The following is a 12,027-nucleotide window of genomic DNA, read 5'->3' as shown; positions in this document are numbered from 1 at the left end:
TCAAAGTTTTGTGGTCATGAGGAGACAAGGCCAAAGTTCCAGCTTGGTTCGCAATGATTGTGTAATGGCTTCACCAGTGCCGAATCTTTCATAAAGGTGAATCAAGATCAGCTCCAAACCGACATCAGGGTTGGAAATGTAGACTCGGTTAAGATGCTCTGCGAGTGCTTTGGATTTTGAACCATCAGCCATATGTTGAACAATGAGGTTAAGCTGTTCATCGGATGCTGGCGGTACTCTTCTTCTTCTTGCATTTGGCTTGGCAAGCTGATGACATTCATCCTGATATATTCAGAGATCAACACTGTTGAACATCATTTAACAGGAGCACCACATGTAGGTTGTCATCTCGCTCCCAGCGGTGGTACTCTGATCATGTTCTGGAAGGCCGCAGGCTGTCTTGAATTTCTCAGGCTCATCATCAAACAGAAATCCCATTTGAAACTAAATCTCGATAAGATGGATAGTTTACACAGTTGTGCATGGCATGCATTACTGTTGGCACGATTGATGGCTTGACGTCTCGACCCAATAGTGAATGGCTACCCACTGGTAATGTCGCTGCCGGATGTGTGGTGCATGTGTTGCGAATCTGGAAATCATGAACACACAGCCATCCAGGTTCCAAAAGCTCAGTTATATCAGTAAGTATGTGTTTTATAGATAGCTTCCTTTCCCTTGTCTAATGGGTAAATAAATGTATATGCGCAGCGAGTTACTTTGATAGGGTTTTTTCTATTATTTTTACACCTTCCCCTCACTCTGACCGGCGCCATTGTTCTTCATGCATTCAACCACGAACATGGGCAGGGATTCGCATCACCTCCGCTCGAGACCGCCCAGAATGAGAGGGGTGGGCCCCTTGGCCAATCAGGGACCTCACCACCTCAGATCGAGACCCCGCCCAGGACGGGAGGGTGGACCCCCTGGCCAATCAGGGACCTCACCACCTCAGATCGAGACCCCGCCCAGGATGGGAGGGGTGGGCCCCCCAGGCCAATCAGAGATCTCACCACCTCAGATCGAGACCCCGCCCAGGATGGGAGGGGTGGACTCCCTGGCCAATTAGGGACCTCACCACCTCAGATCGAGAGCGGGGAGAGCGGAGACGCCCCCCTCCCCCACACCGAAACAGCGTGAATAAGGACGCGGGCATTCAGACAGGGAGCGCACTTGTCTTGGTCGTCGCTGTGGCCTTGGTGGTCGCCTGGTTGGTTGTCGTCTTCGTGGCCTTGGTGGTCGTCTGGTTGGTCGTCGTTTTTGTCGTCGTGGAGAGGTGGTTTTTGTCATCGTCTTGGCCGTCGTTCTCCTCCTCCTCATTCTCCTCCTCCTCCTCCTCCGTGGATCGAGTCAGCTTGAAGAACACACGAGGTGGAAAAGTCCCAGACAGACCTTGGTCTTCAGCCTGACTGTCCTCCAGGCTGGAAGTCTAATTAAAGACCATTTGGTCCAATTATTTGGGTGTGTGTACGTGTGTACGTGTGTGTGTCCGTGGGCCCGTCTGCTAAGTAGTGAACGGTGTAAGTACTTTTTGACTGTTTATACATGCATTTATTAATAGTCGGTTTCAACTCTGCTTCTTACGTGCTTCCCTCGTTCCCCAATTATTGTTGTATAAATAAACCCCATTTATTCAATGTTCAGCTTGTTCGTGTCCTTTCCTCCATTGGTTCGACAGGACGCGTGTTTGAGAAATAGTACGGCCATTCGGGCCGGTAAATTGTCATTTGGTCCGGCTCGACTTTGGTAATTCCACTCAGTTACGCCGGATCCGAGTCGGCGATCGCGACTCGATTCGGACAAAGTCGGCCAAGGGTGAATTTACCCGGTAGTTGGACCACGTGGGTATTTAGGTAAATTGAAATTGGCAATCGACCCTACCCCACGTGGTCGACCTCATTGGCGAACTTCGGTCCGATAGAGGACCCGTCGGCTCCGGGGTGATGACCTTTTCATTCCGGGTGATCGGTGGGGCCGACTCCGCAGCTCCATCTGGCAGTCGTACTCACGGCCGACACCCGGCCACGCAACACATGTTCTCGCAGCATATGTGGGTAGAGCATGGGTGTACATTGGATTTGGTGAGCAATAACACGATTGGTTGTTGTCTGCAATCCCACTGGACAGCGAAACAAGGTCAGTATACACTGTGGGATACCAAGCGGCGGTAACCGGAGCCGGGTTTGTGAGCCACGAGCTTGAAACGGAGCACGTTAACACAGTGGGGGTCGATGTGCAACCAGGACACATAGCAGTCGAGAAGGATGACGACATGAAAGTTGTGTGCGAGTCATTAGTTGGTGTCTGGTGAGTTTTGTACTATATACCAAGAGCTGGCATCGTGTTATACTGAAAAGACAGAACTTCCGTGTTGGACACGTTTGATGTCGATCAGTTTTCCATGGATGCTGGTGCTGCAGCATTGACGGCTTGTGAAAGGGGCCTGTCTGAAATGACACTGGTTCAAGCGACGATGCTGGGTCAGCCCATACATGGGTATCCAGTAGAATACCTTCAGTATCGTTTTCATGTGGAATGGATGGCGGCGAAGACACAGCATTCCTGGACAAAAGCATTTCCACTTTCATCGCAAGTGCAGGTAATACAGCTGCCGAAATGTTGTCGAATCCGCCAACACACAGTGTCAGACATCACTTCCAAATGGGCCCGAGCCATGGCAGCCTCTTCCTCCCGCTTCAGCTGTTCGAGATGCAGCTGTTGGTGCATAGCTTTCAATCGTTGCTGCCTCTGTTGCTGTGCAGCCATCAAGCGATGCTGCATCTGTTCTTCGAGTAGCAATTGAGCTTCATCCCATAGCAGCCCTGACAGAGGCCTCAGCTGCTTCTGCACTGGCCTTCAACATGAGCAAAGATATGGAAGAGCTGGACGAACCAGTGACACACCACATGTGAAGCAAGCTCAACATGGCGGCCCTTCTTCCTCTCGGTGGCAAGACGAACGTGAAGTCAGGTTTTTACTATCCTGGAACAGCCTATGTGTCCCGTTTGTTGATTAAAGAATTCTCCAGGCAGTTTAAGCAACACTTGCAGATATGTAAATCACTTTCTTCAATTGAAAACACTCCAAGTGGGACGGTAAAAACCGTGTTGGCTCCACATACAACCACACATTCCGCCAGACAGAGAAGCCGCTTGCCCACTCATCAGCAAAGATGATGCAACACATGGGGGGAGCACGAGTATGCATTAGGCAAAACATGAATACACATGAGAGAAGACATGGGTGGAAAATAGAGATTTTACATTCAAATCTGGTTCCATCATAATTAGGGGGAGAGGTCAGGTCAGGTCAGGTATAGGAGCATGTGCCAGAACAGCGTGTTGCTGTGTCCACTTTCCGCCGGTACTCCAGGGGCCTCTGTCTGGCCTTCCCCTAAGCAGATGCCAGGCCCATCCCCATCTCCTTGAGACGCTGGTCAACCTGCTGCAACCACGAGGCTGTCAATACAAGTGCTGAAAAGTGTGGGGGCCAGTACACACCCCTGACAAACTCCAGTAACAACTGGAAATAAGTCAGAGATGGCACCACCACACTTCACAGCACTCTCAGTACCAGAGTAGAGTTCAGACATCAGATCGATCAGTTTTGGTGGCACCCCATGAAGACCAAGAATCCTCCAGAGGGCATCCCGATTCACTGAATCGAACGCTTTACAGAGATCGACATAGGCTGCAAGCAGCCCTTGCCGAAACTCTTGTCTGCGTTCGGTGAGGACACGAAGAGCAAGGATACGGTCAATCGTTGACCTCTTTGGTGTAAAGCCTGACTGCTCTGGATGCTGGTGCTCAAGCAGATGGTGGGGAACACGATCAATAATTATACGAGCAAAGACTTTGCCTGGCACTGAGAGCAGCGTCACCCCTCGGTAGTTGTTGCAGTCTTAGTGATCACCCTTCCTTTTCCAGAGAGGTACAACAAGGTCCCTCTTCCAATCAGTTGGGATGATGCCTGTGTTCCAGGCAGAGCACAAAACTGCATGCAACGACACGAGTGCAGCATTTCCACCAGCCTTGAGAAGTTCAGCATGGATGCCACAGATCCCTGGAGCTTTACCGTTTCAACCGGTTCACCGCAGCCCGTGTTTCCACAAGCGAAGGTGGACCACAATTGATTGGAGGGTCAGCAACAGGGATTGTAATACCCTTGATGTCCAACTCGACAGCTGGGGGATCAGCCTGGTACAACCGCTCAAAGTAACCGGCCCAGCGGGCCTTCACAGCAGACTCCTCTGTCAAGAGCCTGCCACTCTCTGCTCTAACTGCAGTGCTCCGAGGGATGGGCTTGGATGAACGCAATGCGCGAATTCCCCTGAAAGCGGGATGAGAATCACCTGTCCACAAGTGATGCTCTACCCCCTCACAGATTCCTTGCACATAGGCATCCTTGTCCACCCTTAGTGCACGTACAGTTTTACGCCTCAGCTCCTTGAACAGCTCAGCTCTGCCATTCAGCCTGACCCTGCGACTCTGGTCAATGGTATCCAGTGTCCCTTGAGACACAAAATTCTTCTTTACCCTGCGGTGAGTTCCAAGACATCCACCTGCAACATCAAGGACGGTGGTCTTGAAGACACTCCACAACTCTTCAGGACCTCCCAAAGCACCCAGACACCCGAAATGTCCACTCAGCCTGTTCGCAAACTCCTCAGCTACTCTATCTTCCTTGAGCTTGCCAACATCCAGCCTTGGCTGGGATAGTACCATTCTCCAGGATTTAAGGTGCAGCTTTGGAGTTGCTAAAACAAGCCGGTGGTCAGTATTGAGGAACTGAGCACTCTGGATCATCCTCCAGCGACCATCAACGAGGACATGGTCAATCTCCTTTGCCACACAGCCAGTGTTGGAATACCAAGTCCAGCGATGAGCTTGTGGGTGCTGAAACCATGAACCAGCCACCCTAAGTCCATGACTTCTTGCAAAGTCAAGGAACTTAGTGCTATTCTGGTTCATAGTTCCTGACCCATGGGGACCAACACATGTCTCATACCAGCCCTATCAGTTCCAGTCGATGCATTGAAATCCCCCAAGACGAGAAGTGTATCTCGTCTGGGGCACTGATCAACCACAGACTCAAGCGTGGCATAGAATGTGTCCTTCACGGTGAGGTCACTCGCCTCAGTCGGAGCATAGACAGAGACCAGGGAGATGACACCTAAGGAGTGACGAAACCTTAGTCTCATAATACGCTCGTTGACCGGTGTTACCTCAATTATTGGGGTCAGCTTATTGGACACAGACAGCAACAGCAACTCCTTGAGTATGGTAACCATCAGAGCGACCAGACCAATAGTAGGTGTAACCACCCACCATTATCTCACCGCAATCTGGTCTCCGAACCTCAGAGAGAGCTGCAATACCGATGTCCAAACACTTGAGCTCAGATGATAAGAGACAGGTGATCATCCTCTCTTAAGGATAGGACATTCCAGGCACCCACTGAAGGGACCGCCTCAGGTTAACTCCAAGGAGACCGCCGTCTGGTGGACGACACCTCAGCACCACTCCGACACACTCTCCCGCAATCTGACCCAGGGATGTTACCCCGTGGTTTCCCTCCTTTCATCAAAGATTGGGGGTCCCGAAGGCTTTGCCCCAATACTGTCATCCGGTGAGCTGCCCTGCGAAGGGAAGCTGCACAGGAGGTACTCCCACGGAGTGGGTTTTCAGATTGTTTTGCGTTTTTGTGTTTTGCGGAATGAAGGGTTTTACAGTGGCCGGAGTGCAAATCCTGCCACCAACCTCCTAAAAAAAGTAACCCAACTGCAGGAGGACGTCCGCAGACACAGTTTGGCACTAGATATGGATGGCCGTTGGCTCACAAGGAGCTCCTCCGCCCTTTGACAGGTTTTGTTTTTAATCCTGCTGGGTGTCCATATCCAAACACCCTCCTCACCAGAAAACCTGGTGGGCGAGACGGTTTAGTCGCCGACAATCCGACCATGGAGCAGGTTAGTACAGGTTTACATGGTACCTGCAGCAGGTCACAGATCTAACCTGACCTGACACTAAGGGGGAGAGGAAGGATTGGGAGGGGGATGAGATAGGATGGGGGGGGGAAACGAGGGAACATGGAAGGTGGGGGAGGTGAGGGAACATGGAAGACAGAAGATGGGGGAGAGGGAAGATGGGGGGGAGGAAGGAGGATGGGGGGAAGGAAGGAAGATGGGGGGGCGGAAGGAAGGAAGATGGGGGGGAGGAAGGAAGATGGGGGGCGGAAGGAAGGAAGATGGGGGGGCGGAAGGAAGGAAGATGGGGGGGAGGAAAAGGAAGATGGGGGGAGGAAAAGGAAGATGGGGGGGAGGAAAAGGAAGATGGGGGGGAGGAAAAGGAAGATGGGGGGGGGAGGAAAAGGAAGATGGGGGGGGAGGAAAAGGAAGATGGAGGGGAGCGGGGAAGATGGAGGAAGATGGAGGGGGGGAGGAAAAGGAAGATGGAGGGGAGCGGGGAAGATGGAGGGGGGAGGAAGATGGAGGGGGAGGAAGATGGAGGGGGAGGAAGATGGAGGGGGGAAGGAAGGAAGATGGGAGGGGAAGGAAGGAAGATGGAGGGGGAAGGAAGGAAGATGGGAGGGGGAAGGAAGGAAGATGGGAGGGGGGAAGGAAGGAAGATGGGAGGGGAAGGAAGGAAGATGGAGGGGAGGGAAGGAAGATGTGAGGGGAAGGAAGGAAGATGGGAGGGGGGAAGGAAGGAAGATGGGAGGGGGGAAGGAAGGAAGATGGGAGGGGAAGGAAGGAAGATGGGAGGGGAGGGAAGGAAGATGGGAGGGGAAGGAAGGAAGATGGGAGGGGGAAGGAAGGAAGATGGGAGGGGGAAGGAAGGAAGACGGGAGGGGAGGGAAGGAAGACGGGAGGGGAGGGAAGGAAGACGGGAGGGGAGGGAAGGAAGACGGGAGGGGGGAGGAAGGAAGACGGGAGGGGGGAGGAAGGAAGACGGGAGGGGGGAGGAAGGAAGACGGGAGGGGGAGGAAGGAAGACGGGAGGGGGAGGAAGGAAGACGGGAGGGGGGAGGAAGGAAGACGGGAGGGGGAGGAAGGAAGACGGGAGGGGGGAGGAAGGAAGACGGGAGGGGGGAGGAAGGAAGACGGGAGGGGGGAGGAAGGAAGACGGGAGGGGGGAGGAAGGAAGACGGGAGGGGGAGGAAGGAAGACGGGAGGGGGGAGGAAGGAAGACGGGAGGGGGAGGAAGGAAGACGGGAGGGGGGAGGAAGGAAGACGGGAGGGGGAGGAAGGAAGACGGGAGGGGGGAGGAAGGAAGACGGGAGGGGGGAGGAAGGAAGACGGGAGGGGGGAGGAAGGAAGACGGGAAGGGGGAGGAAGGAAGACGGGAAGGGGGAGGAAGGAAGACGGGAGGGGGAGGAAGGAAGACGGGAGGGGGAAGGGAGGGGGAAGGAAGACGGGAGGGGGAAGGGAGGGGGAAGGAAGACGGGAGGGGGAAGGGAGGGGGAAGGAAGGAAGACGGGAGGAAGACGAGAGGGGGGAGGAAGACGAGAGAGGGGGGAGGAAGACGGGAGGGGGGAGGAAGACGGGAGGGGGGAGGAAGACGGGAGGGGGGGAGGAAGACGGGAGGGGGGGAGGAAGACGGGAGGGGGGAGGAAGACGGGAGGGGGGGAGGAAGACGGGAGGGGGGGAGGAAGACGGGAGGGGGGAGGAAGACGGGAGGGGGGAGGAAGACGGGAGGGGGGAGGAAGACGGGAGGGGGGAGGAAGACGGGAGGGGGAGGAAGACGGGAGGGGGGGAGGAAGACGGGAGGGGGGAGGAAGACGGGAGGGGGGAGGAAGACGGGAGGGGGGGGAGGAAGACGGGAGGGGGGGAGGAAGACGGGAGGGGGGAAGGAAGACGGGAGGGGGGAAGGAAGACGGGAGGGGGAAGGAAGACGGGAGGGGGGGAAGGAAGACGGGAGGGGGGAGGAAGACGGGAGGGGGGAGGAAGACGGGAGGGGGGAGGAAGACGGGAGGGGGGGAGGAAGACGGGAGGGGGGGAAAGACGGGAGGGGGGGGAAAGACGGGAGGGGGGAAAGACGGGAGGGGGGGAAAGACGGGAGGGGGGAAAGACGGGAGGGGGGGAAAGACGGGAGGGGGGGAAAGACGGGAGGGGGGGAAAGACGGGAGGGGGGAAAGACGGGAGGGGGGAAAGACGGGAGGGGGGAAAGACGGGAGGGGGGAAAGACGGGAGGGGGGAAAGACGGGAGGGGGGAAAGACGGGAGGGGGAAAGACGGGAGGGGGGAAAAGACGGGAGGGGGGGGGAAAAGACGGGAGGGGGGAAAAGACGGGAGGGGGGAAAAGACGGGAGGGGGGGAAAAGACGGGAGGGGGGGAAAAGACGGGAGGGGGGAAAAGACGGGAGGGGGGGAAAAGACGGGAGGGGGGAAAAGACGGGAGGGGGGGAAAAGACGGGAGGGGGGGAAAAGACGGGAGGGGGGAAAAGACGGGAGGGGGGAAAGACGGGAGGGGGGAAAGACGGGCGGGGGGAAAGACGGGCGGGGGGAAAGACGGGCGGGGGGAAAGACGGGCGGGGGGGAAAGACGGGCGGGGGGAAAGACGAGGGGGGAAGGAAGACGGGAGGGGGGAAGGAAGACGGGAGGGGGGAAGGAAGACGGGAGGGGGGGAAGGAAGACGGGAGGGGGGAAGGAAGACGGGAGGGGGGGAAGGAAGACGGGAGGGGGGAAGGAAGACGGGAGGGGGGAAGGAAGACGGGAGGGGGGAAGGAAGACGGGAGGGGGGGAAGGAAGACGGGAGGGGGGGAGGAAGACGGGAGGGGGGAGGAAGACGGGAGGGGGGGAAGGAAGACGGGAGGGGGGGAAGGAAGACGGGAGGGGGGAAGGAAGACGGGAGGGGGGGGAAGGAAGACGGGAGGGGGAAGGAAGACGGGAGGGGGGAAGGAAGACGGGAGGGGGGAAGGAAGACGGGGAGGGGGGAAGGAAGACGGGAGGGGGGAAGGAAGACGGAGGGGGGGGAAGGAAGACGGGAGGGGGGAAGGAAGACGGGAGGGGGGGAAGGAAGACGGGAGGGGGGGAAGGAAGACGGGAGGGGGGAAGGAAGACGGGAGGGGGGGAAGGAAGACGGGAGGGGGGAAGGAAGACGGGAGGGGGGAAGGAAGACGGGAGGGGGGAAGGAAGACGGGAGGGGGAAGGAAGACGGGAGGGGGGAAGGAAGACGGGAGGGGGAAGGAAGACGGGAGGGGGGAAGGAAGACGGGAGGGGGGGAAGGAAGACGGGAGGGGGGAAGGAAGACGGGAGGGGGGGAAGGAAGACGGGAGGGGGGGAAGGAAGACGGGAGGGGGGAAGGAAGGAAGGAAGACGGGAGGGGGGAAGGAAGGAAGACGGGAGGGGGGAAGGAAGGAAGACGGGAGGGGGGAAGGAAGGAAGACGGGAGGGGGGAAGGAAGGAAGACGGGAGGGGGGAAGGAAGGAAGACGGGAGGGGGAAGGAAGGAAGACGGGAGGGGGGAAGGAAGGAAGACGGGAGGGGGGAAGGAAGGAAGACGGGAGGGGGAAGGAAGGAAGACGGGAGGGGGGAAGGAAGGAAGACGGGAGGGGGAAGGAAGGAAGACGGGAGGGGGAAGGAAGACGGGAGGGGGGAGGAAGACGGGAGGGGGGGAAGGAAGACGGGAGGGGGGGAAGGAAGACGGGAGGGGGGAAGGAAGACGGGAGGGGGGAAGGAAGACGGGAGGGGGGGAAGGAAGACGGGAGGGGGGGAAGGAAGACGGGAGGGGGGGGGAAGGAAGGAAGATGTGGGGAGGACCCCAAACAGTGAAGTATATTTATCACAAGATCACCCACCAATAATTCTTCCCAGCATGGACGTCTCTACGCTTATGGCCAAGCCTTCGGCCCTGTCGAACGGCCTGGTCTCAGTCCGGCTCCGAACCCAGGTCCTAGAACGAATGTCACATCCTCCTTGGTTCGCCATCTTGTTGACCTGGTTGTGAATACCAGAGACTCCAATCGAAGTCCGAGATCCGTACTCCTCGTACTGCTCTGTTAACTGCGCCATACCCCCAAATGTAATGGCCCTCAGCAAAAAAAAAAATTGAGCCCCAATACCGTTTGTCCCTTGCTCGAGCGCGAGTAGAAATTTGTAATTATTGTTGTTGTTGTTTTTTAAGTTGTTATTTACGTTTTCATCGCTCGTTAGATCCTTTTTTTTGGAAGACTTATTGTGAAGTTTTTTTGAACCATTAGGTTGCTCTCCGCCATTTTGATTTCACATATTCCATTTGATGACGTTTATTTCATCACCATGATAATAACCAAGGTGCACAGTCTCATAAAATTAAATACGTGTTATAAAACGTAGTTTTTTTTTTCTCTTCATAAAAAATATGGAAGGCAAACCTGTTCGACGGCGCTGCGTTAAAATACACCGCATAAATAATGTCCTCAATCCCTACCCAGGTATAAACTGTCACCGCTGTGTTTCTCAGACAAAGTGGTTCATTAATGTGTTCTCTGTCTCTCAGATGGATGTCAAGTCGGGTACGTCCCGTCAGCCGTACATATATCGAGCTGAGAATCTAACTAGAGTGTACCAGGTGCGGTGGGACGCAAGAAGCACGCGGGCCACCATCTACTCCTCTTTATTGCGCGACCAGAAGCACACTCCTGCCACCCCGAGCGGGCGAGGCATGATATACGAAAACCCAATCACGTGACACAGCACACTCCTCCCCTCGTAAAATGACCCGTCACATAATGAACGGATAATCACAACATGACCATCGGAAACCCATCAACACTCATAATCCTCCAAGTACCGCGGCCGCACTCTGACCCGCCTCGGACGGCCGCGCCACCAGACAGCCCAGGCTCAGACGCCTCCCGGCTCGGTCGAGGTGACACCCTCGCCGGACTCGCACTTTCCGCAACACCAGCTACCCCCGACTGCCCAGCCTGCTCGACGTCCCCGGGTAGGACGGCATCAGGCGAAGCCCCCCTCGGCGCCGGCCCAGCCCGCCCCGGCGATACAACGTCAGGTGCCGGCGATACTACCGGTGGGGGTCCCGCATCGTTCGGCTCGGGGAGGTGTGGGGGGGGGTGACGCTGAACAGCGATCATGCATCTGGTCCACGTGCCGCTTCCACACATCCCCACCATCAGTCCGCACCATGCAATTCGCCGGCCCCAGCACCACAGAGACCACCGCCGGCACCCATTTGGAACCGTGGAAATAATCGCGCACCATTACCCGCTGCCCCACCTCGAAGCTGCGCAGCCGCGTCGGACGCGACATCGCCCCACTCCCCGACCCTCCAGGTCGTAGCAAATCCAGCCTGGACCGCAAAGCCGTCCATAGAGACGAATGGCCGGCGAATCACCCGTGACAGGATGAACTGCGTTCCTGTAATGGAGCAAAAAGACATCGACCACCGCCTGCACAGGTGCAACACCCCCCCCCCCCCTGCGCAAAGCCCACTTCAACATCTTGACAAACGACTCAGCTTGGCCATTCGTCTCAGGATGATACGGTGCGGACCTTAGATGTCGAATACCATTCTGGCGCATAAACTCATCAAATACACCCGCGATGAACTGCGGACCATTATCAGAGACCAGGATCTCCGGCAACCCTTTATTAGCAAAGATCGTCCGCAGTTTCTCTACTGTAATGTTTGCTGAAGTATGCTGCATTACCACAACCTCCGGCCATTTAGAGAATGCATCAATCACAATCAGAAACATCTTGCCATTAACCGGTCCCGCAAAATCTACATGGACCCTCTGCCAAGCTCGGTCCGGCACAGGCCAGAGACCCGAAGCTCGACGCGGGTTATCAGCATCTGTCTGGCACGTGGCGCAACGCTTAACCAACTGCTCAATGTCTTTGTCCAACCCCGGCCACCACAACAGGCTACGAGCAAGACTCTTGGTCTTCACGATGCCAAGGTGACTGACATGCAGTTCTTCCAAACACCGCTGCCTGAACCTCGGTGGAATCACGGTCCTCATTCCCCACATTACGCACCGTTAGACCAACGACAGCTCCGCTGCGCGTGACGTGAAAGGTTGAAATGCC

General features: G+C 56.4%; 1 protein-coding gene across 1 annotated transcript in view; it reads right to left on the bottom strand.

The window, feature by feature from the left end:
• The window catches only part of LOC147009820 (putative ATP-dependent RNA helicase DDX43), a 133,959-nt gene extending 123,748 nt beyond the window's left edge, over positions 1 to 10,211 (bottom strand). Inside the window, exon 1 of the mRNA XM_085860765.1 lies at positions 9,795 to 10,211. Coding sequence (XP_085716891.1) covers positions 9,795 to 10,008 — 214 coding nt within the window. The 5' untranslated portion in view covers positions 10,009 to 10,211. The remainder of the gene's footprint in view (positions 1 to 9,794) is intronic.
• Positions 10,212 to 12,027: the final 1,816 nt, after the last annotated feature.

The sequence above is a fragment of the Eptatretus burgeri genome, chromosome 17 (genome assembly GCF_056783735.1).
Source record: "Eptatretus burgeri isolate ZD-2024b chromosome 17, Ebu_testis_v1, whole genome shotgun sequence".
Classification (NCBI taxonomy): Eukaryota; Metazoa; Chordata; class Myxini; order Myxiniformes; family Myxinidae; genus Eptatretus; species Eptatretus burgeri.
The sequence above is the reverse complement of the archived record's forward strand: the minus strand, read 5'-3'. Positions and strand labels throughout refer to the sequence as shown.